General features: G+C 34.3%; 1 protein-coding gene across 4 annotated transcripts in view; it reads right to left on the bottom strand.

Moving 5' to 3' along the window:
* The window catches only part of AGBL3 (AGBL carboxypeptidase 3), an 89,355-nt gene that overhangs the window by 57,571 nt on the left and 4,982 nt on the right, over nucleotides 1-26,802 (bottom strand). The window contains exons 4-8 of one of the 4 annotated variants that reach the window (XM_058530499.1): nucleotides 26,043-26,228; nucleotides 10,132-10,239; nucleotides 6,554-6,692; nucleotides 4,589-5,368; nucleotides 463-625 (exon numbers count right to left, since the gene is read on the bottom strand). In XM_058530499.1, coding sequence (XP_058386482.1) covers nucleotides 463-625; nucleotides 4,589-5,368; nucleotides 6,554-6,692; nucleotides 10,132-10,239; nucleotides 26,043-26,228 — 1,376 coding nt within the window. Of the gene's footprint in view, nucleotides 1-462; nucleotides 626-4,588; nucleotides 5,369-6,553; nucleotides 6,693-10,131; nucleotides 10,240-22,812; nucleotides 25,711-26,042; nucleotides 26,229-26,802 lie in introns of those variants that run through there. The other 3 variants (XM_058530474.1, XM_058530481.1, XM_058530487.1) reach the window with 3 other exon arrangements.

Raw genomic sequence — 26,802 nt, 5'->3', positions numbered from 1 at the left:
TGTGGATTGACTTTGTATCTTATAACTGCTAAACTCACTTATTAGTTCTAGGAGTTTTCTGGTTGGCTTGCTTTGGATTTTCTATGAAGACAATCATACTTCCTTTCCAATCTGTCTGCCTTTTGTTTCTTTTTCTTGCCTTATTGCACTTGATGGAACCTCCAGTATAAGGATGAATTGAAGGGGTAAGAGTTGATATCCTTGCCTTGTTTCCAACTTTAGGAGGAAAACAATCAGTCTTTTATCATTAAGTATGGTGGTAGGATAATGGGCATTTTCTCCCTTCGTATTTCAAATTATTAGTCACTAAACATTCCATAGAGTTGCTTTGTTATGGTCAATTGTACAAATCAGTCAAAATAACTAATAAAAAAACAGTTTACTGAATAAGATTATCCATTCTGCTATCTCACATGGGTAACATGTAGTAGAGGAAAAGTTAAAATCTTAAAAGATGCTTACTTTATCTGGACAGTTTTTGCTCAGCATAAGTGGAAAGATTCGTTGCTGTAAGTATAACGCCTTACATCTACCCCTATCATCACAGCCATACATGAAGATGTTCTCTTTCCTACTATGGCCATGAAGGTCACAATATAAAATAACCTCTTGTTTCTCCATCAGTCTACCAAAAAGAAAAAGAATAGGTTACTAAATTTTATTTCTGCATTCATATATATATATATACTCATATACAAAATATGAATGCTTTAGCCTTCCATTATAAGGACAAAATTTACCTTACTCCCAAGACTTTCTCCAACAGGATCCCTCTGCTTTATTATTCTGGTTTTCTGTTATACAGTGAAAACAGCTTTCTTTTATCTTTGCTCATTAGCTTTCACATAGATTCCTTCTGACTGGAATACCTTCTTTCCTCATCTTTGTAAATGGAAACACTACCCCTCATTCCTCAAGACTGACCTCATGTCTTACTTCCTCTCTAACTAACCAAGTCCATAGATTTTTTTTTTTTTCTAAACTCCTACAGCACTTAATATTGATACTATTTACTTGGCACTTGCCTAGGAAAGTTTTCATATTTTTGATATTTAATCTCATTAAGGATAGGGAATGCTTCAAATCATCTAGAACAGTGCTATGCACACAAGTGCACAAATATTTGTTAAAAATTGAGTGCCTGATGACTTGGTGCTGGAGCCAATTAATATTTAATCCTTGATTAATGTGGTGAGTAAATATCATCTTGAGAAAAATTCAAAAGTTTGAATTGATTTTTTTTCTGGTAAATTTCTAATAAATAATTTAAAGCAAGTATTACACATATCTTAAGAGCACCATCCTTAGCTGGTATAATTTAGGCATTCAATGAATATTAAAGCAATAAAAAATAAGCCCCCAAACTGACTGATGAAAATAACTAATAGAGAGGATTTCAAAAGGTAAAAAAGTGTGGTGTTAAGTTGGTAAGATTATGGGCATTTTTGCCTTTTTTTTAATATTTCCAAACTTTATAAGGCACTATTATATTACTTAAATAACTAAAATTATATATACTATTTGATATATCTGGAAGGATAAATACCAAAGTGTTAGCAATGGTATTTATAGTAATATGAAATGTATTACTTTTATAACAAAAATATTAAAACCTAAAATCAAAACATTCAAAGCACAGCTTCTAATGGCTATTAGAAACAATACTCCTTTAACTATAGCGCAATCCCAAACTGAAGTCTTTTACATGTATTAATTTATTGCCCTTTTCTCATTTGGTGCCCAATAAATTCTAATTGATAACATAAGATTGACATAAAGCCACTAAATGATCATTATAAGTTTTTAGAAAACTAACTAGATTATAAAGCAAGAATATCAAGTTAGGTCCTTAAATATGAAATATGCTGTACATTTTTAAACCAACATTTCCCCAGTTTTAATGATCTTTTGGTTTCTTATAAGTGAGTCAAAAGAAACCTCTACTTCTAAGTAATTAATTCCCAAAGAAGTGTTATTACTTCTAAAGTGAAATAGGATATTACGTTCTTTCATCTTACATTAATTTAAATCACTTTAGAAATAGTTGGGATTTTTTTTCTTATCCACAGGTAAGATATTCTAAGTATCTTATCCTAGGTATCCTATATGAAAATCTACTCTCTCTTAGTCTCATATTCTTTAAATATACTCAATGTTAGATATACTTACAGCTGCTCATCTTGCTACACATATATGACTGACTTATTCTACTTACCTGCCTATGATTAATTGCATTAAGGTAGTTCTCTTTCTTGGAAGTCTTTCTGAAACTTACTGAATAGATTCCTGCCCTAACCTTCCTACAAGGCAATCTGAGAAGAACTGAGACATTTAAAATATTTTCCATAGAGACAAGTCAAAGGGCCTTGGCCTGTGATCCATCTTGTGTTGGGCCAGGGACTCTTAATATCAAAAAGCATTAAGCAGATATTATAGATATTCTAATAGGCATCCCATCAGCTCCCTTTTTATCAAAAAAAATAAATAAACTTTTTATTTTGGGATAATTTTAGGCTTACACAAAATTTTCAAAAATAGCAGAGAGAGTTTCCATATAGCCCTTACCCAGTTTCTCCTAATGTTAACATATTACATAATCATGGTACAGTGTCAAAACATAAAAAACCAACATTGGTACATTACTATTAACTAAACTCACAACCTAATTTGGATTTCACTATTTTCCCGCTAATGTCCCTTTTTGCCCCAGAATCTAATCCAGGATACCAGATTGTATTTAGTCAGCTCCTTTTTTATTGTTTGCCATCCCCAGGAAAATAAGGAAGTCATGGGTTATTCTTCCACCACTTAAATGTTTCCCAAATAACTTCAGGCAATCCTGGAGTCCACATTTATGCGGGGTATAAAACCAAAATTTTCAGTCCTTTTCGGGGATCTGCGCTTCACTCGCTATGTGCCTAAGCAGATAAAAGATTAACATGAAAGTGAAAGCTGAGGCTGAACTAAGATAAGTGGAGCCAAGCTAAGTATTCTTTTTTTTTTTTTTTTTTGTGAGGAAGATCAGCCCTGAGCTAACATCTGCCAATCCTCCTCTTTTTGCAAGGAAGACTGGCCCTGGGCTAACATCCGTGCCCGTCTTCCTCCACTTTATATGGGACGCCACCACAGCATGGCTTGAGAAGCAGGGCGTCCGTGCATGCCCGGGATCCCAACCAGCAAACCCCCGGCCACCACAGTGGAGCATGCACACTCAACTGCTTGCACCACCGGGCAGGTCCCAAGCTAAATACTCTTAAAGCCTGCCAGCTTCTCTGAGCAACTGGAGGTATCCTTGAGGTACTCAGCCTTGAAATAGGATTCTTGTGCTTGCACTAGAGGTCCTGGTAACAAAGCTAGATAAGGATATAAGCCCTCTCTATAATAGTTCTTATTATTGTAATATTTGAATAATCCTAAATAGTTTACAAAAAGTTTTTACATCTATATCTGATTAACAACTTTTTTTCTTTTTACATTTAAGGAAACACTGAATACATTTAGAGATTCCAATGTTCCAGGTTTTATTCTGAGCACCTTCGTAAAATTATTCTTATTTAATCCTCCTGTCTATGAGGTATTATTATTCCCATTTTATAGATGAGAAAACTGAGGTTTAGATTTGTTTTTTGTTGTTATTGTTGTTGTTGTTGAAATGATGTAGCATCATATAGGACCTGTTCCTATTATAGTGCACTTCAGTTCAAAACATATATTGGGCATCTACCATATAGAAGATGCCATACCAGGTCAGGAGTAAGATATGAACCCTGGCCCAGGGAAAATTCGAGTCTAGTGGGTGAAACAGGCATATGAATAGATCATTTCAACAGATCATTAGATTTGTTTTTAAAATGCTCAAGGTCACACAGTTAGCAAATGATATAGCAGGGATTCCAATCTCATATGTTTAACTCTAGCTCCACACTCTTACCCAAAAAGGTTAAGAAGCTTTGGACTTGGAATGAGTGTTCTCTGACTCCAATAAATCTTTCTGCTCTAGCTCATGCCTATTCCTGATTGTTATTACCTGAATCTATTAAAGAATTCACCCAGGCATTTAACAAATGTTTGAATATTATGTGCATTTTACTGTTTTGGATTCTTTGGAAAATTTAAAGCTGTTCAATTTTTCTAGGAGCAGATAAGACTATTATTCATGAAAGTTTAAATAACTATATAATCTGATAATCAAAAGGCTCATCATAGAGCAATGTATGGTCAACACAGTGAGAGAAGACTCTGTGAGATATAATTAATTTTCACATAGAAGGTATTCAAGGATCCCAAAGTAAACATCAGTGCTACCATTAGCTTTAGCAAGAAACCAAATTTGAAATACGCAAATTTAACTATTAGTTTCACAAAGCTATTAAAATGTTCTAGAGTCTATTTCATCATTTAAGAGAAGCCTGGTGAGTCCAGTGGCATGCCAGAAAGGTACAGAAGCAGAGTTGGGAAGAATGGGGAAAAAATTAAGTAACTATAACTATTAAGAAAAGCTGGAGTAAAATGAGTGAGAGTGTGGGAGCAAAATTCTTACTACCAAGTTTACTAAATAAGCAGAAAGGTAATTTGAGGCTTATTTTACCTACGGATCATGTTCCGGGTATACCAAACAGAAGGAAATGATTCCTTTAGGAGAGATGTATAGTTACGGTTTAAATCCCGTCCAGCTAAGGAACACCGATAATTTCCCACAATCACACCATCTGGATTCAGCATGGGTACCACCTTGAAGATGAAAGTGTCCCGAAGCAACTGTGCATCACTTGAGTTTCCTAAAATATAATCTAGGAAGCCTTTCATGATCCAAGAGCTGTTGGTTTCTCCTGGATGTACTCGTGCAGTCAAAATCACAGCTTTTCGCTTTCTTGAGTCAGTGTTCTTCAATGGGGTAGTGATTGTTAAAACATACACCATATTCCTAGCAATCGTGTGGCACAAGACACGTATTTTACAAAATTTTGACCGTACTGGGTCATTATTGATGCTAGAAAGATATTCTTGCAGGTTGGTGTAAGTGTATGGATAGCAGTGAGCAAAATAGCAGGTATCTTTGCTGTGTGGAAATTGAAATGTCCATGTAAGAGAGAAATAATGGCGCCCATCTTGTCCCTGATTGTTCCTATAATACTTGATTTGGTCTCCTATTCTCTGCCAGCCAATATTATGAGACTTGGCCTCTTTTTCAGAATAAAACAGTGGGCGCATACCCCGACTGTAAAGACTAGCGGGCTTGGTGAAATTGACAATAGTGAATCTGTAGACTATTCCTGCTTGGGTATTAGTGACTTGGAAATAGTACCACTGGGTGTGTTTATTTGTGAAGAGGTCAGGGCGCAGAGTCAACTGGTATTCATATTCTGCCCTAATACACAAAAAAGGAAGGAAAAATACACATAAAAATGTAAAAATGACATTCGAGTTTAAATTAAATAAGGAAAATTATTTTATTTTTACCTATTCATAGACAGCTTTTGGGGGGGGGGAACAATGTGTATTTAGGCAATATCCAACAGCAAGTAATTGCAAAAGATAAAAGGTTAAAAATTTTCTCTTTTATTGGATGTGAAACTGCTTCTATGCTAATTCTAAAGCCTTTTCATTCCTCTGTAATTCAAGAGAACACATTAAAAAATGGGCATTTGATAAACAATTATATATTTCAACACAATTATGTTTCCTATAAAAGAAATGATTAAAGAGTTCTTGAAACTGAATTCAAGTCCAATGTTTCTTTTTTTACTTCAGACATATATGTTTTCTATTAGATTCCAACTCTAGGGATCTGAAATAATTATCACTAAGAAAGGTTTAAGACATACATAAATTAATACGACCAGATAGATTACAAAACTTTAAACTCTTTGAGGACTGTATTTGATAACTACTTGCATCCCTCATACTTAGTCATTGAGGATACTTAAAGGCAAAATAATTTTTCTGGTATATTGTTATAATATATATATATATAATCTTACCTGGTTGGCTGTGACTTTTTTCTTTGCCAAGTAACTTTCTATTCTATCAGCACTATGTATTGAGCATGTGTGCAGTTATAAACAATGACCTAGGAACAGGTGAAATGAATGTTGCAAAATCTGATAGCTGTTGAATCTAGGTGATGGGTATATGGTAGTTAATGTAGAACTGTATTATTCTCTGTACTTAAGTGTATGTTTAAACATTTTCATAATAAAATTTTTTTAAAAGAATGTCCTTAGATAGCATGCATGTTCCCAAGCATATTTTATGGAACACTCATCCCAAGAACTATTCCATTAAAAAGTTGAGAAGCAGTGTGTGTGTGACAGAGAGAGAGAGAGAGACAACTCATATTGGCATATTGAAAATGTGCAGTACAGAAACAACGTTAACTCATAGTTATCAAAATTATTTGAACCTTTCATACCCCCCCAAAAATCTCTAATTAGTGTCACTACTTCAAGGAATTACAGTTCCGTAATGGGTATTAAAACTTTAATGTACTTAATACAGAAAATAATAAATACATGAAGGTCTAGCTCCTTGAATAAAAATAGTTAAAACCTACACTTTGACTACCTTCTGGAGATTACCACTCTCAAACCTTGCTTCAAACATCAAAGTATTGTCACAGTTATCCACAGGCTGCTTCAGGGGTGTTCGGTTGCCCCCAACTCGGGAATACACAAAACAAGGCTCTTTGTAAACTGATGAGAAAAGAAGACCACAAAGATATCAAACCATGTCTAAAATATACAGGCTATTCTGCAAAGAGTTTGGGGCTACAGTACAAGTATAAAGTGTCACTAAGGATTTTAATTTTTTTTTTTTTTTTGTGAGGAAGACCAGCTCTGAGCTAACATCCAATGCCAATCCTCCTCTTTTTTGCTGAGGAAGACTGGCCCTGGGCTAACATCCATGCCCATCTTCCTCTACTTTATATGCGATGCCGCCACAGCATGGCTTAACAAGCGGTGCGTCGGTGCGCACCCGGGATCTGAATCAGTGAACCCCGGGCCGCCGCAGTGGAGCGCGCACACTTGACAGCTTGCACCACCAGGCCGGCCCCAGAAGTTTAAATTTTAAAGTAATTCGACACTAACATGTAGATTTATGTTGACGTAAGAAAGACTAAGAGTATTTAGACTAGAAAAGCAATGCCTAAAATAAATTCATGTATTTCTCACCTTAAATATACTTATTCCACTTTTGGTTATTATGAAGTAATTGGTCCCAAACTTGCCCTTTCACTGTAAATAACGATAAAACTGGACAAAAAAATATGAGCTATTTTCATACATTTGGACAACACATAGACCAGAACTATAAAGGGTTCCTGAAAGAGGATAAATACATGAAGTGAGCCCATGTTTAAACCTGGCTTTCTTCCTGGGAGTACTTTCTAACTACATCTTAGGAAAGTAGCACTTAAGAACAGCATAATAGTCTTGCTGAGCTGAGGAGGCAAGGCTGTTTCTTGGGGCTGCTGAAATTTGTGAGGCAGGACACCAGAAAGAAGAAAGCTACATAGAGGGAGGGCCTCAGCAGTCTACATGATGGTTCCCCAATCCTTGGGTGAGGGCTTGGCTGTACAAGCACAGAATAGGACTAATCAAGATGGGAAAGAGTGCTACTGTGGGGCTGAGACATCAGAGAACATACAATTCTAAGATATACTGGAATTCTAACCTATCCAGAATGGAAAGACTTCACTGAGCACCCTAGGCATTCAACTGTGACTCCAAAAAGGCTGTACACTGGGCATAAGAACCACATTCAAAAGTAAGGGCCATGACCTAGGACAAAGGACAAAAATGAAAATAGACTTGCCCTTATAAAAAAAATAAAACCAAGCCTGAAAGAAGCAAAATAATCTGTCAGCAATTTAGCTGCCTTCCAGAAAAAAATTCAACATAGTTTTTAAGAAGAGCATAATACAGACTCCTACAACATATCTTTCACAATGTCCTGCATATGATTAAAAAAAATTAAGAAGCATGAAGAGAAGCAGGAAAAATGTGATCCATGTTCAAACACAAACACACACACACACACACACACACACACACACATATTCAACAGACCCCAAGATAACCCAGATGTTGGGATTAACAAAGGACTTTGAATACAGTCACGCACCATATTATAACATTTCGGTCAACGACGGACTGCATATATGATGGTGTTCCTATAAGATTAGTACATATAGCCTAGGTGTGTAGTAGGCTATAGCATCTAGGTTTGTGCAAATACACTCTAGGATGTTCGCACAATGACAAAATTGCCTAAGGACACATTTCTCAGAATGTATCCCCATCATTAAGCAACGCATGACTGTATATGTTAAAAGACAAATGAAAAGACAGAGACAATGAACAGATTAAGTAATCTCAAAAAAAGAAATGGAAACTATAAAAAAGAACCAAATGGAAATTCTAGAAATAAAAAGTACAATAACTGAAATGAAAGTTTTACTATGTGGGCTCAAGAGAAATTGAAGATTTCAAAGGACTCAGTGAAATGAAAAACAAATAAATACAAATTATCCAAACTTAAGGACAGAGAAGGAAAACAATGAAAAAAGATCCAGTGACGTGGGGCATAGCTAGAAATTCAAAACATGTGTAATAGGAATTTCAAAAGACAGAAGAGAAAGAATAGTATGGAAAAAGTATGTGAAGAAATAATGGCTGAAAATTTCTCAAATTTGGAAAAGCACCCCCACCCTATTAACCTATGAATCCAAGAAGTTCAGCAAACTCCAAGCAAGATAAACATCAAGATAACTAAATCTAGGCAGATCATAGTCAAATTGCCGAAAACAGCCAGAGAGAAAAGGACACATCATCTATAGGGAACAATTATATAAATTATGGCTGATTTTTTATTAAAGATTACAGATGTCATAAGACAATGGAACAATATCTTTAAAGAAAAAATTTTTTAAAGAAAAAAATGTCAACCCAGAATTCTATATACCTTGTTGTTTGGGGACTTCCCTCTCCTACAGCTACAGGTTTGGAAACCATTCTGTCCTCTTACACTTTCAGGCCTAGAAGACATAATGTTTCTGCTCTGTTGATAGTCCTATGTTGCTTCGCCATCCTTGTTAGTTTCCTTTAACTGTGTCCACACTTTTGTAAGTTATACTTTCATTAAACTTTCTTACGTTGCTCCAAGTATGCCATCCAATTCCTAACAAGACCCTGACTGACTCACCTCAACTGTCTTAATTTTTCATCAGACCTCATTTAAGTTATGTGTGGAAGTTCTAAGGCAGGTTAGTCACGTAAATATTTGAAATCAAATCTAAAAAATCAGAGGTGCTTCTCTTACTCCAGTTGTTTAAAAATATGTGAATATATGATTCCTAGAACTGCTTACGGTATAGAAAAAAGTCCACATGAATTTCTCTGGTTTGCCAGCCTTTTAAATAAAATACATATGTTCCCTGGAAGTTATCTTTCATGTATACTCTAAGATATAGAATTCTGATAGCAAAATTGTGCAGGAATCCCATACTTCCTCATATTGGTGCTTTAGGAGCAGCACAGCTTCGGATATAGGCTGAGATGTCTATGTTTGATTATTAGCACACTATTATTAGCACACTATCATAAAGCAGATATGAGATTTTGCATGACTAAAGCTCTCAAAGTGCAAATATTGATCTTCCATGTTAAGAACACTTTTCTGAGATGTAATCTTAGACATTATTTGCAATGTGGTGTATTTTCCTCTTTTAAAGATGACAATCCCAAGAAATGCATCAAACTGGCATGAAATGAAGAGACCACCCCTGCATGAATGTGACCTATCCATAGAGAGGGGCACAATAGTTGCAAAGAACTCCACTGGATTTATCTCAGAAAACTGATGTGAAGCATAATTCCTTCTCAATATAACTCTCCCTTCTAATGGCCAATATGATGTTTTATTTTAAAGTAACTTTGCATAATCTGCAGTTCACCTTCAAGAATATAATTAGCACTAAATTAACATTTGGATCAATATGTAATCAAACATCTGGATGGGGACAGGGACTTCCTGGTAATCTGCAATTTACACTATAAACAGCAAAACAAATATAACTAAGAGATTAATCCAAATTATATTTTATAGCAACATGTCTCATTATGCACCAACCATCTTCAGCTAGATAAACCACAGTATCTTCCTTGGAGTTTGGATAAAGAGGTTCCATCTCCAGGCCTGTTGGGAGGTATACTGGCTCAGGATAAGAAGGAGTCCAATCTGGAAAAAGAGAGAAAATATTATTTGAATATGATTTTGAAATAAAATTGAAAAATTCTATGATATATTTTCAAATTATTCATTGATAGATCTAGGCTAAAATTGTTTTATGTGGGGCTGGATTTTACCAAGGGTTCACTGGAAGTAATAATCAACATTGTCACCCAGTAACAACCCATAATATTTCATTTGCACCTTGTTCTAAATTATTATGGTGAGTAGTTCATGATTATTTTGTGTCATTATAGATTTTATACTGACGTTTCTATTTCTCCTGAGCCTTTTTGACCCACCTCTGGGAATCTTGCTCTGCCTTTTATTCTCCTTTCCCCTGCATCTTCAGCCTTTTGCTTGATAATGGTCGTCTCCTAGGCTTATAAACATGTTCAGTTTTCTTCTTTCTCCCCAAAGGAAGCCTATCCTTGGATCCTCACCTTCTTCCTTAGCTATACCAGCTTTCCTTCTCTTCATTATTTTTAGAACCAAATTACTTAAACATGCTCAAATGCATAACTTACTTTTGACCAAATTTTTGACCATGATCTATTTGATTGGAAAAAAATGATTTCACAGCCCAACTACTCTAGCTATTCCCACTTTTTAGCGGGATGAGAATTTGGTGATGACTCATTCTCCTATTTCTCTTTTAGCATTGGCTGATGTGTGCCAGACTATGCTTCTCTCTGGGAATAAATATGCTCCAATAGAGGCAGCCAGCCCCCTGGTCCCAAATACATTCCTTGGAACAGTTAAAAAAAAAAAGAATTTGATGATGAGAAAAAAGTATTACTGGACAAACAAACACTTGGGGGATTATGTGTACAATTGCTTTGGCAACAGAAGTGTATTTGTCATAATGAATAGGGTCAAGTCTAGCTACAGAAAAAGCAGAGACTAGAAAACGGATGCAAATATGCACATTGTAGGGTTAACTGAACAACACACAACTAAGTAAACTGATGATAAAGCAAATTATAACTAAAAAGTGAGACTCACATTAGTTGAAAATCTTAAGCAACTCAAACCAAAACTAATCGTGAGCTGATAACATAGCATTGATTCTGAATATTTTGGGAATTTCAGCTATGTTCCTTTGTGCATGCTTATTGTCAAAAGTTGCATGACAGCCAGACTTCCAGTTAAAGGAATAGGGATTTCGTTAATCTGTTTATGCTCTTATTTAACGTTTTTTTTTTTTTTTTGTGAGGAAGATCAGCCCTGAGCTAACATCCAATGCCAATCCTCCTCTTTTTCTTGAGGAAGACTGGCCCTGGGCTAATATCTGAGCCCATCTTCCTCCACTTTATATGGGACACCGCCACAGAATGGCTTGACAAGCGGTGCGTCAGTGCTCGACCGGGATCCGAACCTGCGAACCCCGGGCCACCATAGCGTAGCGCGTGCACTTAACTGCTGTGCCATTGGGCCGGCCCTATTTTTTTTTCTTTTTGTGATGAAAATCAGCCCTGAGCTAACATCCATGCCAATCCTCCTCTTTTTGCTGAGGAAGACTGGCCCTGAGCTAACATCCGTGCTGATCTTCCTCCACTTTATGTGGGACATGGCCACAGCATGGCCTGACAAGCAGTACGTCAGTGCGCATCCGGGATCCAAACCCAGCCGCCAGCAGTGGAGCGCACGCAATTAACCGCTACGCCACGGGGCTGGCCCCATGCTCTTATTTAACTATTTATTAATAAATAGTCCTTATTGTAAAGAAATATGAAACTCTATCATTAGCACTGGAGAAAGACCTTGTGCAATAGGGTCAAGTCTGCAGCTTATCAAAGTACCCTTACTGAGGACAACGTTTTGAGAATCAGCCTTTACCCACTGCAATCCAGCTTTTGCTTTTTCCAGTCCTGCACCCACTGTTCCATGAAAACCGTTCTTGGAGTTGTATTTGAAACAGAATAGGCACTCAGTTAAATGTCTATAGATTAAATGGATGGATGAATGGATGGTCGAACAACTCAGATGGGGTTCTCATGCACATAGTCCTTAAATTTAAATGATGTAATACTGACCCATTGCAATATCTTCATTGCAAAGAAGCTGCTCTAGAGTAGGATTGCTTAAGCAGAGTTTTGGGATGGAAATGGAAGTATTTCTAGATTTTCTGAGAAGTAATTCACATTAAAGAATTTCATCTGTAATGGACTTAAACACCAATATAGATCTGATAAAGACAGTTCTTTAACACTATCCAGTGTTAGCTTTTGCAGGTGTCATGAAGTCAAGTAGGCAGGCAAGTTCTATACTCTTTTACAATCTTCCCATTATCAGAATCTCCTGCCACCCTTGTTGATTTCTCCTATCCAAAAATATTACTTAAAGGTGGTGGTTATCACTGTCCCAAGAGAACACAGATGTTTATGCATAACAAATGTGCTGTTTCCCAGTTTTTTCAAAGCTGCAAACTATTGAGGTACCTAAACAGCACTGCATTCTTTTGAATTCTCCTTGGGTTAAAGTCATGTCCCCAGAAGAAGAATGGAGAACGCACTTAGCATTTACCATGTCTCATGAGCACCAAATCAGTCCTATTTGTGCCATTATGTCTCATGGACCATCTGGTGAAGTTTTTTACTTTGGCTTTTAGCTCCTTTCTCCATAAGCCTTAGGTCTGGCTTGAGGGGCCAATACTTGAGAAAACACCATGTGCTCAGTTCTATACCATACATTTCATTTTGTTTTAAGGAAAAAAAAACCAAAAAACTCTCATGCCAAAGAAGACTCCTTGAGGCTCTAACCACCAGGAAAGCAGACAGCCTAGAAATGTCTGAAAATAGATTATATTGAAGTTGCAACCCCTGTACAAAATAAGTTTAGAATGTGACTCTTCTAAGACTAGTAAATATTTTAAAGTATTTGTTTGTTTGGTGGTTTCCCTCCTTTACTGATTAACTTGTGTTCAGTTCCAATCTGTAAATAATGATGTTCTTGGTAACAAAAGAATATTGGTTTCTCAGAAAGTCAATAAATGCGTATTTAGAAAGTGTCTTCACGATGGTAAATCCAAATCTGTGGAAGACATTTATTTATACTATATCTGTCATCCTTTTATGAAGAAAAACATAATAAAAATTAACAGGTCCAGCACTGATTCAACCATTTGCAGCACTGATTTAAAAGCCTAAGCAGATGACAAGGGATATTCCATCTTCTATATCTCTTTTTTCACTTGGACGCTATAAGACTTTTTATGTGCCCTCAAGTTCACCTTTGATTGATCCCACTTTTCGATGATTATACATAGTATATGCAAGTGATCTTATAAAATGGATGTCCAAGAGTCATGGAAAATTCCAGGAGCAATACAACTTCTGAATTAAAGGTGCTTAATTTACAATGCTTTTTGATAAGTGATTATTTTTTAGTAAACAACATGTTTATTGCACAAAAATTTAAAAGTATACCTTAAGCAAAAAGAAAAAATATCCATAATCTCATTACACAGAGATAAACATGAACATTTTGATTTGTAGCTTTTCAGGCTTTCTCTCTTTCGATTATCCAGTGAAGATGCTTTTAGCTGCAAGCAACAAAAATTCTCGATGCAAACTGGCTTAAACAATAAGAAAATTTATTATCTCACATATCTAGAAACCCAGAAGCAGAGTGGATTCAAGGTCTGGTACAATTGGTGGCTCAGTGGTCATCTAAGGCACAGTTTCTTTATGTCTCTCTACTTTTTCATCCTCTACTTTGAGGTCATCCTTAGGCTAGATCCCTTATGGCTATAAAATGGGAATAATGTGGCTGCCAGTAGAACAGTATCATGTACTAACTGACTTAGACTAATTGATGGATTAGGTGGATTAGGTGGAATTGTTCCTTGGGAATCAATCACAATGTCTTCTTCATGTATATGACATCATTCTATATATAGTGATCATCAATTTGTTTTTCCCACCCTACTTAACTAAATATCTTAGAGATTTTCCTCTGTTACTACACATAAATCTCCCTCATTCTTTAACAGCTGTGTGGTGTTAAATGGATTGCCACTATTTGACCACTGATGGACATTATAGTTATTTCTTTATTGATGGATATTTTGGTTGTTTCTAATAGTTTATTTATACTGCAATGAATATCCTTATAACATGCCGCTATTCATGTGTTTGAATGTCTTTAGGTTAGATATCTACAAGTAGAAACGCTAAATAAAAGAACATGTGAATTTTACATCTTGATATATAAAGCAATATATATTGCCCTTAAAAAGAGTATAGCAATCTTATTTATACCTTTGTGCAGTTTCTTTGAGGATACCTTTTATCACTTTAGGTTACAGAGTTATTTCATTTTTTCCCCCTCTCTTAAAAGCAAAAGGAGCCTGTTTGGCTCTCAGAGGAATTAACCTAATGTGTGTGTACAAATGGAGTATCATTGGCTATCCCCGTAAACTTCATCTGAGACTACTTTAGAAAAATCTGTTCACAATCTCCTATAATTACGGTCATGTGTTGTATAAAGACGTTTAGGTCAACGACGGATTGCATATACGATGGTGGTCCCGTAAGATTAGTATCATATAGCCTAGGTGTGTAATAGGCTATTCCATCTAGGTTTGTGTAAGTATACTCTATGATGTTCACATAATGACGAAATCACCTAACGACACATTTCTCAGAACATATCCCCATCATTAAGCGACGTATGACAGTATAGCATTTTATTAAAAGAAATTCTTTGGGTATTGATTAGAAAAGGTGTTCCTTTCTAAGATTAATTTATGTTCCACTTTTCAGTGGTGAACAAAAGCTTCAAAATAGGTGATGGGCCTCATTTGGCCCATGGGTCATAGTTTATTACTACAGAGCCTGGACTCCTAGCTATTTTGGTACATGAATTAGTTGGCTTTTGCTACATAAGAAACCTCCCCAAAACTTAATGACATAAAATAACAGTCATTTATTTATCTCAGCTAGGTGGTTCTTCTGGTATTGGTTAGGTTCACTATATATCTTGATCAGCTGCAGGTTTGGCTGGGGGTTGGCTGATCTAGGATAACCTCAGCTCATCTCTGCTTCACTCTCATTATCCAGCAGGCTAGCTAGGAATTGTTCCAGGGTGACTGAACAGGGTTTAAGAGAAAGCAGAAGTGTACAAAGACTCTTGAGGCCTAGGTCAACACTGGCATGCTATCACTTACGCCACACTCTACTTGGCAAAAGCAAGTCACAAGGCCATCCCAGATTCAAGGGGTAGGGAAACAGAGTATACCTCTTGATGGAAGGAGATTCAAAATGACCTTTCAAAGGGTGTGGATACATGGATGGAGATTTCTGGCTACTTTTTAAATTGAGTAAAATTTACATATTACATATAATGCAATGTACAGATCTTAATTGTATGGTTCAATGAGTTTTGACAAATATAGATATGTATATATATTTTCCTTTATTAAAAGAAGAAACAAACTGCCAACCTTTTTTCAAAGTGGTTGTACAATTTTACACTTTCACCAACAATATATTAGAGTTCCAGTTGTTCTACATTCTAATATTTGGAGTTGTCAGCCTTTTAAAATTTAAAAATTTCTTGCCATCCCAGTGTAAAGTAGTATTTCATTGTGGTTTTAATTTTCATTTCCCATGTTAAACATTTTTCCATATGCTTAACAGCCAATATATGTCCTCCTTTGAGCGACGTCTGTTCCAGTCTTTTGCCCATTTTTTTAATTAGGTTTTTTTTTTATTATTGATTTGTAGGAATTCTTCTTATATTCTGCACACAAGTCCTTTGTCAGATATGTGTTTGAGATATTTTTTTAGATTGTGGCTTGCCTTTTCATTTTATCAACTGTCTTTTGATGAGAAGTTTTAAATTTTGATGAAGCCAAATTTATTAATATTTCATTGTTCTTTTTTTCTTTCTGGGTCCTCTCTAAGGAAGTGTTGCCTTATCCTATGATTATGAAGATACTGTCCTATGTTTTCTTCTAGAAGCTTTATAATGTTAACTTTTATATTTAGGTCTATGATCTATCTTGAATTAATTTTTTGTGTATTGAGTAAGATAGAGGTCAAGGTTTATTTTTTTCTACACGGACACCAGGTTCTTACAGCACCAATTCTTGAAAAGACTTTCCTTATTCCCACTGCATTGTTTTGGTGTTCTGTCAAAAATCATTTGGTCATAAATATGTTGGCTTATTCCTAGAGTCTCTATTCTGTTGCACTGATGTATTTATCTATCCTTTTTTGCCAATTATTTGTGCTCATTTTTAAAATCTACCAAAGCATACTTCTATCCACAGCTCACATGACCAGAAACAAACCAAATGTTTAAACTAAATGTTTATTAGGAATTATAAGAAGTACAAAAATAAACAAATATAGCTCAGTGATTTATCATAGAGCAAATACCACTTAGGTCAAGAAATATTACATTGCCAGCACCTCAGGTGCCCCACTTATGCCCTCTTCCATCACTAGTTCCTCCCTTCCCTTGAAAGGTAACCATTAGCCTTACTATAATGCAATCACTTCCTTATTTTCCTTTATAATTTCACAACCCAAGTATTCATATATATGCATATATATAATATATAGTTTATATCTACATAACTATAGATATGAAACTATAGCTTTGTTTTGCCTATTTTTGAACTTTACATAAATCAAATTACACAGTATGTATTCCTCTCTGCCTTCTTTCACATATTTGTGAAATCAATCCGTCTTGTGGCATGTTGTCATTTTCACTGCTATATAACACATTACTACATAAAAATGCTACAATTTATTTATCCATTTCTACTTATAATGGACACTTGGGTTGTTTCAGTTTGGGGCTATTATGAACAAGGGTGTTATGAAAAGCTTTACACCTGTTCCTTGGAGTACATGTGCCCACATTTTTCTTGGGTATATACCTTGCAGTGAGAATTCCTGATTGTGGGGCATGTATAGCTTCAATTTTAGTAGATAATGCAAAGCTGTCATCCAAAGTGGTTATACCAATGTATACACCCACCAGCAGGTTTGAAGATTGCTCCACATTCTCACCATTGCTTAGTATAAGCTAAAATTTAGTCTCCTATGACTTGTATGAAACAGGACTCAGCCTTATTAAGAAACAGGGAAATGAAAATTAAAACCACAGTGAGATAGATATCACTTCATAATAAAGTTGAGTACCATTTTGTATGCTTATTGGCCATTTGGATATCCTTTTTTGTAAAGTGCCTATTCAAGTCTCTTGCTCATTTTCCTATTGAGTTGTTTGTCTTTTCCTTATTACTTATAGAAATGCTTTGTAAATTCTAGATATGACCTCTTTGACAGTTATGTATTGCAAGTTGCAAACATATTCTCCCAATTTATAGCTTGCTTAGGGTTTTTTGATGTAAGAACTTTAGTTCTTAATTTTACTATAGTCAAATTTTTCAATCCTTTCCTTTATGGTTAGCATATTTTATGCTCCATTTTAGTCTTTCCCAATTCCAACATCACGAAGATATTCTCATATATTATTTTCTAAGAATTTTGTTGTTTTGACTTTCACTTTTACATCTATAATCCACTTGCAATTGACTTCTGTGTATAGTATGAAGTTGGATTGAGTCTTCTTTTTTTATATATATGGAAATCCAATTATTCCAGCACTTTTTATTGAAAAGACTATCTTTTAATTTTTCTTCTGCAGTTCTATCTTTATCATAAATAAGTGTCCATTTCATCACCTCACAAATAAACCCTATATCCTTTACCTATCACTCCCTCCCCAATCCCCTAGCCCTCAAGTGCTAGACAATCATTAATCTGCTTTCTGTCTCTCTATATTTTTCTATTCTGGATATTTCGTATAAACAGAATCATACAATATTTGTCCTTATGTGTCTGGCTTCTTCTACTTGGCATGTTTTCAAGGTTCATCCATGTTGTAGCATGTATCAGTACTTCATTCCTTTTTATGGACAATTAATATTACATTGTGCGGATATACTACATTTTGTTTATCCGTTTATCTACTAATGGACATTTGGGTTGTTTCCACCTTTTGGCTATTATGAATAATGTTGCTATATTAACAGTCACGTCAAAAACTTTTTTTGGACATATGTTTTCATTTCTCTTAGGTATATACCTAGGAGTGGAACTGCTGGTCAAATGGTAACTCTACATTTAACTTTCTGAAGAAGCCCAAACTGTTTTCCAAAGTAGCTGCACAATTTTATACTCCCATCATCAGAGTATGAGGGTTCTGATTTCTCTATATTCTCATCAACATTTATTGTTACCTGATTTTGATTCCAGTCATCCTAGTGGGTGTAAAGTGGTATCTCACTGTGGTATTAATTTGATTTCCCTGATGACTAAAGATGTTGAACATCTTTTCATGTGTTTAGTGGCCATGTTTATCTTCTTTGGAGAAATGTCTATTCAGATCCTTTGCACATTTTTTATTTCAGTTATTTGTCTTTTTATTTTGAGTCTTAAGAGTTCTATATAAGTCCTTTATCAGATTAATAGTTTGCAAATATTTCCTCCAATTCTGTGGGTTGTATTTTCACTTTCTTGATAGTTTCCTTGAAAGCAAAAAAGTTTTTAATTTTGATGAAATCCAATTTACCCAATTTGTTGTTGTTGTTGTTGTTGTGGCTTGTGCTTTTGGTGTTATAGCTAAGAAGCTATTGCCTAATCCAAGGTCATGAAGATTTACTTCTATGTTTTCTTCTAAGAGCTTTATAGTGTTGGCTCTTACATTTAGGTCTTGACCCATTTTGAGTTAATTTTTTATATGGTGTGAGGTAAGGGTCAAATTTCATTCACATTGCACGTGGCTATCTATCCAGTTGTCCCAGCACCATCTGCAGAAGGACTATTCTTTCACAATCACCCTTGTTGAAAATCAGTTGACCACAAACACATGGGCTTATTTCTGGACTTTCAATTCAATTCATTGATCTATATGTCTTTCTTCAAGACAGTACAACACTGTCTTGATTATTGTTAGTTTGTAGCAAGTTTTAAAATTGAGAATTGTGAGTCTGAAAAAGTGTCAAATCTTTTTAAAGATTTTTTTTTGCTATTCTGGGTTCCTGGAGTTTCTATATGAATTTTAATTTTATTTATTTATTTATTTATTTTTCCCCCAAAGCCCCAGTATATAGTTGTATGTCATAGTTGCACATTCTTCTAGTTGCTGTATGTGGGACGCGGCCTCAGCATGGCCGGAGAAGCAGTGCGTCTGTGCGCGTCCGGGATCCGAACCTGGGCCGCCAGCATGGGAGCTCACGCACTTAACTGCTAAGCCACGGGGCCGCCCTCTATATGAGTTTTAGAACAAGTTTGTCAATTTCTACAAAGTAGGCAGTTAGTATTCTCATGAGAATTGTACTGAATTTGCAGATTAATTCAGGGAGGACGGCCATCATAACAATAGTAAATCTTCTGATCCATGAACAGGGGGTGTCTTTTCATTTATTTAGATCTTCTTTCTTTTCTTTCAACAATGCTTTGTAGTTTTCAAAGTATAAGTTTTACAATTCTTTTCTTTAACTTCTATTTTATTCTTTTGATGCTATCATAAATGGAATTGTTTCCTTAAGTACATTTTAGTATTGTTCATTATAAGTGTACAGAAATATAACTGATTTTTAAAATGTTGATGTCTTTCAGCCTTGCTGAACTCATTTATTAGTTCTAATATTTGTTTTTCAGTGGATTGCTTAGGATTTTCTATATACAAGATTATGCCATTGGCAAAGAGATATTTCACTTTTTCCTTTCCAACCTAGATGCTTTTTATTTCTTTTTCTTGCCTAACCATCCTGGCTAACACCTCCATTACAATGTTGTATATAAGTGGCAAAAGTGGATATCCTTGTCTAATATTTTTCATCTTATGGCAAAAGCATCCAGTCTTTCACCATTAAGTATAATATTAGCTGTGAGATCTCATAGATGCTCTTTATCCTATTAAGAATGTTCCCTTCTCTTACTAATTTTTTTTCTAACATAAAAGGTGTTGGATTTTTTTTAAATGCTTTTTCTATATCTACTGAGATGATACTATGTGTTTTTTTTATTCTATTGCTATGCTGCATTACATGAGTTCACTTCATCACATCAGTTACATTAACTGATTTTTGGATGCCAAACTCACCTTGAATTTCTGGATAAATTCTACTTGGTCATGGTGTATAATTCTTTTTATTTGTTTCTGGATTCAGTTTACTAGTATTTTGTTGAAGAATTTAGCATCTACATTCACAATAGATATTTATATTCTATAGTTTTCTTGTGATGTCTTTGTCTGTTTTTTTTACCAGGGTAATACTGGTCTCATAGAAACAGCTGGGAAGTTTTCCCTCCTCTTCTATTTTTTGGAAGAGTTTGTGAAGAATTGGTAGGAAGTGTTTGGTAGAACATTAAACAGTAAATGTTTGGTAGAATTCAGCAATGAAGCTACCAGGGCTTGGGCTTTTCTTTGTGGGAAGTTTTTCTACTATCAGTTCACTCTTTTAACTTATTTTATGTTGATTTAGATTTTCCATTTCCTCTTGACTCATTTTCATTGGTTTCTGTCTTTCCAGGCATTTGTCCATTTCAATCTAAGTTATCTAACTCATTAGCATTCCTTATTAGTCTGTATCTGGTTCTCATCTAATTTGATAATTACATCCTCTTAGTTTTCTGATACAGACTTCTCAGGACAGGTACATACATCCTCAAAGTTTAGGATACTCAAGCCTTTAAAAGAGTTTTCAATTATAGCAGCGAGTTTGTTCTGCACTTGAGTCATCTGTCACAAAGCTTTACATAACTTCTCCTTAATAAGGGTATCCAAAAGATAGGTATTCCTCCAAAAGGCTTCACAGCACATCCAAAAGTGCAGTAGTGCTAAGGAGCCACTTTATTTTGTCTTAAGTAGTTGACATCAAAGATGACTATTTCCCATAAGGCAGACTAAATGACTTTTTAAGTAATTGGCAGGATAAGCCATTTACACATGCAGCATCAAGTACTAGTTCAAGTTCACTGTTACATGAACAAAGGAACATTTAGGAGTAAAAGGTCCTGCGAAACTACAGTTGTTGCATATACTGGTAGTTGTCCTTCCAATATTCATTCTGACTTTCTTCTTATTTGTTTTTACTACCAAAAACATGACTTTATCAAGGTGGTAATGAGCTCCACTAAAAACCTCAATTTCCCAGGTTTCCTTGTGGCTAGGAATAGCCACATAATTCAAAGCTGGCCAATGATATATAAAAAGAACACTACTGGTGAAATTTTGGGAAAGCTGTTTTCCTCATAGAAAGGGACAGAATCAGCTGGCATGCACATTTTACCCTTTGTTTTTCTTCTTCCTCTTAACAGGGTCTCTCATAAAGCAAAAGTTTTTCATTTTGATGAAATCCAATTTATCAATTTTTCATTTTATTAATCATGTTTTTGGTGTCAATCCTAAGGACATCTTGCTCAGCTCTAGATTGTGAAAATTTTCTATTTTAAAAAGTTTTATAATTTTATGCCTTACATTTAAGTCTGTGATCCATTTTGAGTTAACTTTTGTATAAAGCACTAGAGTTCAATTGAAGTTCATTTTTTTCTTTTTTTTTTTGGCCTATGGACGTCCAACATTTATTGAAAATGCCAGCTTTCCTCCACTGAATTGCTTTTGCACCTTTGTCAAAAATCAGTTGGGCATATTTGTGTGGTTCTATTTCCAGGTTCTCTATTCTGTTCCATTGATCTATGTATAGATCACTAATACACTCCATTAATACCACAGGCCCTTGACTACTGTAGCTATATAAACAGTCTTGAAATCAGATAGGATGATTCCTCCCACTTTACGCCTCTTTTCAAAATTGTTTTAGCTATTCTAGTTTGTTTACCTTTCCATATATATTTTAGAATAATCTTGTCTATATCTATAAAAAAATCTTGATAGGAATTGCCTGGAACCTGTATATCAATTTGGGGAGAACTGACACCTTTACTAGATTGAGTTTTCCAATCCATGAACATGGTATATTTCTTGATTTATTTAGATCTTCTTTGATTTCTTTCTTTAGCATTGTGTAGTTTTAAGCATACAAGTGTTGTACATATTTTGTTAGATTTACACCTAAGTATTTAAAATTTTTGAGTGATTATAATGATAATGTTCTATATTGTAGTAGGGGTTTGGATTACAAAGATGTATGCATTTGTTGAAATTCATTGATTGATACACTTAGATTCATGAATTTCATTAAATGTAAAATTTACCTCAAAAATAGAAGAGAATCATAAAGATTGAACTCTAGGAATAAGATGGTAAAATGTTTAGAGGTGAAATGTAAGGATGTCTGCAACTTACTTTGAAATGAATAAAAAAGTAAGATGGTTTGATGGAAAGAGGAATGGATAGTTGGCTACATATGTGATAAAGAAATACAGTAAATAATTGATAATAAGAATCTAGCTGGTGAGTTTGAGGGTTCCTGTATAATCTTTTCAACTCCTCTCTATATTTGATATTTTTCATAATAAAATATTGGTAAACAAAAAGTTAAATACAGAAAAAAATAAATCTAAATGAATCAGATATATAAAAAATTGTAAATTAATGAATTAGAAAACAGCATAACAGAACAAATATATTCAAACACTGATTCTTTGAAGAAACTAACAAGATAAATCTCACTAACGTAATGAGGAGAGAAGAAAACAAGAATGCACAAATACTTAACGTTAAACATGAGAACAGAGGGAAAAAATCTCATATATTCAAAGGAAATTATAACAATTACAAGAGAATACTTTGAATAAATCTATATAAGTGAAATAAAAATTATACATGAAAAGCATTATTTTTCAAGCAAAATACAAATAACCAAAACTGTCCCTGGAATAGATAGAAAACCTAAACAGAACTAACAAAGAAGAAACAGGAGATTTACAATAAAAATATTCTCTGTATCTCTAAAACACAATAACAAGTATGTCCAGACCATTTTAGGGGAATTCTATCAAACTTTAAAAGAATAGGTAATTACAGTATTACTTAAACAGTTTTACAACATAGTGAAAGAATTCTGGATAATATCAATACTAAAACCTAAAGAAGTATAAAAGCTAGAAAATTATAAGTTTATCTTATTTATGAATATTAAAGCAAAAGTCTTGTATAAAATATTAGCAAGCAGAATTCAACAACATACTAAAAATAATACAGAGTGACTAATTGCCATTCATTCCAATAATATACTGCTGTTTCAACATTAAGGAACCTACTAGTATAATTCACCAAAGGAATACCTCAAATGAGAACATTATAACCCTTTCTCTCCATAGATGTTGAAAAGGCATCTAGTAAAATTTAGTAAATATTCCTGGACAAGTTTCTTAATAATGTAACATAAATGGATACTTCCTTAATAGAATCAAAAGCACATTTATTTCAAACCAGAAGTCAATAGTTTGCTTAGAGGGGAAACACTAAAAGTATTCCCATTAAAGCAAGAAACAAGATGAATACAAAACTATTAAATATTTTTTGAAAGTACCAGTCAATGCATTCAGTCAAGAAAAAGAAGTATGAGGTATTAAAAATTGGAAACGAGGAGATTTAATTACATTACTACTAGATGATATAATTGTATAACTAGTACATATACAATAATTTAAAAATTAGAACAAGAGGTGGGTAGTTCCAAAATTAATACACAAAACTTAATAACTTTCCTCTACAAAACAAGTTAAGAAAATAATATGTAATAAAACTTCTATTTAAAATAGCAACAAAATAAAATACCTAACAATAAAACTTAGAAAAGGTGCAGAGAAAAATTTAAAACTAAGGGAGATAAACAAAAACTAGAATAAGTAGTGAGACATACCTTGTTCTTGGCTAGGCAGATACAATATTGTAAAGATGTCACTCTTCCTTAAATTAATCCATAAATGTAATGTGATCACAATAAAGTTACCAGTATTAATTTGTGGACAAGAAGGAAAGCTTATTTTAAATTCCATATTGAACTACAACTAGATAAAAGTAGCCAAGAAATTGGAAAGTTAAAAAAAAAGAAAAAAAGAATGATGGGGAACTAAGTTTACCATATAACAAAATTTACAGTTTTAAAGCTATAGTAATAAAGGGTTTGAGTCATCATATAAATAGACAGGTTAATAGAATACAATTCAAAATTAGACCTAGGAGTTTAGTATATAATAATTGTGGCATTTTCAATCAGTAGACAAAAAATAACTTATTTAATAATTTTTTTTAGAAAAATTGGATAGACAGTTACCAGAACTGGATTGAGAGCTCACTTCTTGCATCAAAATGGATTCTTGATGGATAAAAAATTTAATCACAGAAGATACAACTTGAAAAGGGTTAAGAGAAACATGAGAATTTCAAAACCCCAAAGCCATAGAAAAACAAGTGATTACATAAAAATTAAAAATATCTGCATGATAAAGATAAAAGGTAAATGACAAACAGAAAAAAAAGTAGACAACATATACCACATAGTAAGCCAAGCTCCTCAATATACAGAGAGCAGTTACAGATCAAGAAGAAAACAAAAAGTACAACCAACAACAAAATGGGCAAAAGGATTTTATCAGTTCACATGAAAAGTCAATATATGTACCTGTTGGCCGTTTGTATGTCTTCTTTGGAGAAACGTCTAGTCAAGTCCTTAGCCCATTTTTCAATCTGGTTATTAGTTTGTTTCCTATTGAATTATACAAATTCCTTATATATATTAGAGATTGACCCCTTATCAGGTATATGGTTTGCAAACATTTTTTCCATTCCATAGGTTGTCTCATCACTGCGTTAACTGTTTCTTTTGCTCTGCACAAGCTTTTTAGTTTGATGTAGTCCCACTTGTCTATTTTTGCTTTTGTTGCTTGTGCTTTTGGTATCATATCCATGATATCACTGCCAAGAACAATGTTATGAAGCTTTTCCCCTATGTTTTCTTCTAGGGGTTTTACAGTTTCAGGTCTTATGTTTAAGTCTTTAATCCATTTTGAGTTGATATTTTTGTATGGTATAAGATAAGGGTTCAATTTCATTCTTTTGCATGTGGATATCTAATTTTCTCAACAACATTTGTTGAAGAGACTATCCTTTCCCCATTGTATATTTTAGGCACTCTTGTCAAAGATCAGTTGACAGTATATGTGTGGATTTATTTCTGGGCTCTCTATTCTGTTCCATTGGCCTATATGCCTGTCTTTATGCCAGTACCATACTTCAATTGCTGTATCTTTGTAATATATTTTGAAATCAGAAAGTGTGATGCATCCAGCTTTGTTCTTTCTTAAGACTGATTTGGCTATTTGTGATCTTTTGTGGTTCCAGCTAAATTTTAGAGCTGTTTTTCTGTTTCTGTAAAAAATGCCCTTGGGATTTTGATCAGGATTGTACTATCAACATCACTAATCTTCAGGGAAATGTAAATCAAAGCCACAGTGAGATATCATCTCACACCTGTAAGGATGGCTAGTATCAAAAAAACAAAAGACAAGTGTTGGCGAGGATATAGAGAAACCACAATTGAATTGAAATGTAAATATAAATGCACACCAGATTTTGAAGACTTAATGTAAAAAAAAAAGAATGTAAAATATTTTGGATATATCTGGGTTAAATAAAATATATTTTTGAAATAAATTTCACTTGTTTCTTTTTACCTTTTTAAATGTGGCTACTAGAAAATTTTAAATTATATATATGTCTCACATTATATTTCTGTTGGAATGCACTGTTCTAAAATCAAGGTTGGCAAAGTACGTTTGCTAACGTTTGAATCCCCAAAACTGCTAAGAACATACCAATATGCTGGACTTTTTCATCAATGACCTCAAAGTTGTACGGCCACCGTGTTGGACTCAGCGGACCAGAGGAAGAGACACCATATAAATCTCGTGGTTCACGAAGACGTGGCACCCATCTGCCTAGTTGATATTCCAATAGTATCTGTGTAGTCCGGGGGAAAAATGGGTGACTAATAGAGTTGGCTGAAAAAAGATTCAAACACAATCATTAGTGAAAAGAAGGAAAACCCCAATTCCCATAATTTTTTTATATAGTTCCTTTTTTCCTTCCAACATTGTTAATTTGTGAATATTTGTGGATATTGTTATAAATATTTTATAATTTATAGCATTTAAAAATAAAAGTACTAATGAAATTTTGTAACAATTGATCTTCATAATAGCTAATAGTTGTTGACCTCAGATACTATTAATTTATGCTCAATTCTCACTGCTACTCCAAAAACGTTTGTTTCTTGCAGTTTTTCTAGCAAACTGTCTACTGGTGAGTCTTCTTAAACTTAATCACACTGAGGCAACTATTTGTCTAATGGGTTAAACACACTCTCTGACCAGAATTCCTCACCACCTATTAAAACTATACTTTCAAAGGTCGCTAGTGAACTCTCAGTCACAACTTTTTCTCAGTACTCTCTCTAGTGCCGATGTGTGACAGAACCCCAGGAACATAACTCATATGGAATACAACGGGGTTGCCCCAAGTAGGTAGTGCAAGAGGCCCTGTCTCTTTCAATGGGATAAGTGGGGCATCAATTTG

Source organism: Diceros bicornis, chromosome 3, assembly GCF_020826845.1.
Source record: "Diceros bicornis minor isolate mBicDic1 chromosome 3, mDicBic1.mat.cur, whole genome shotgun sequence".
NCBI lineage: Eukaryota > Metazoa > Chordata > Mammalia > Perissodactyla > Rhinocerotidae > Diceros > Diceros bicornis.
This window is presented reverse-complemented; position numbering and strand designations above follow the sequence as displayed.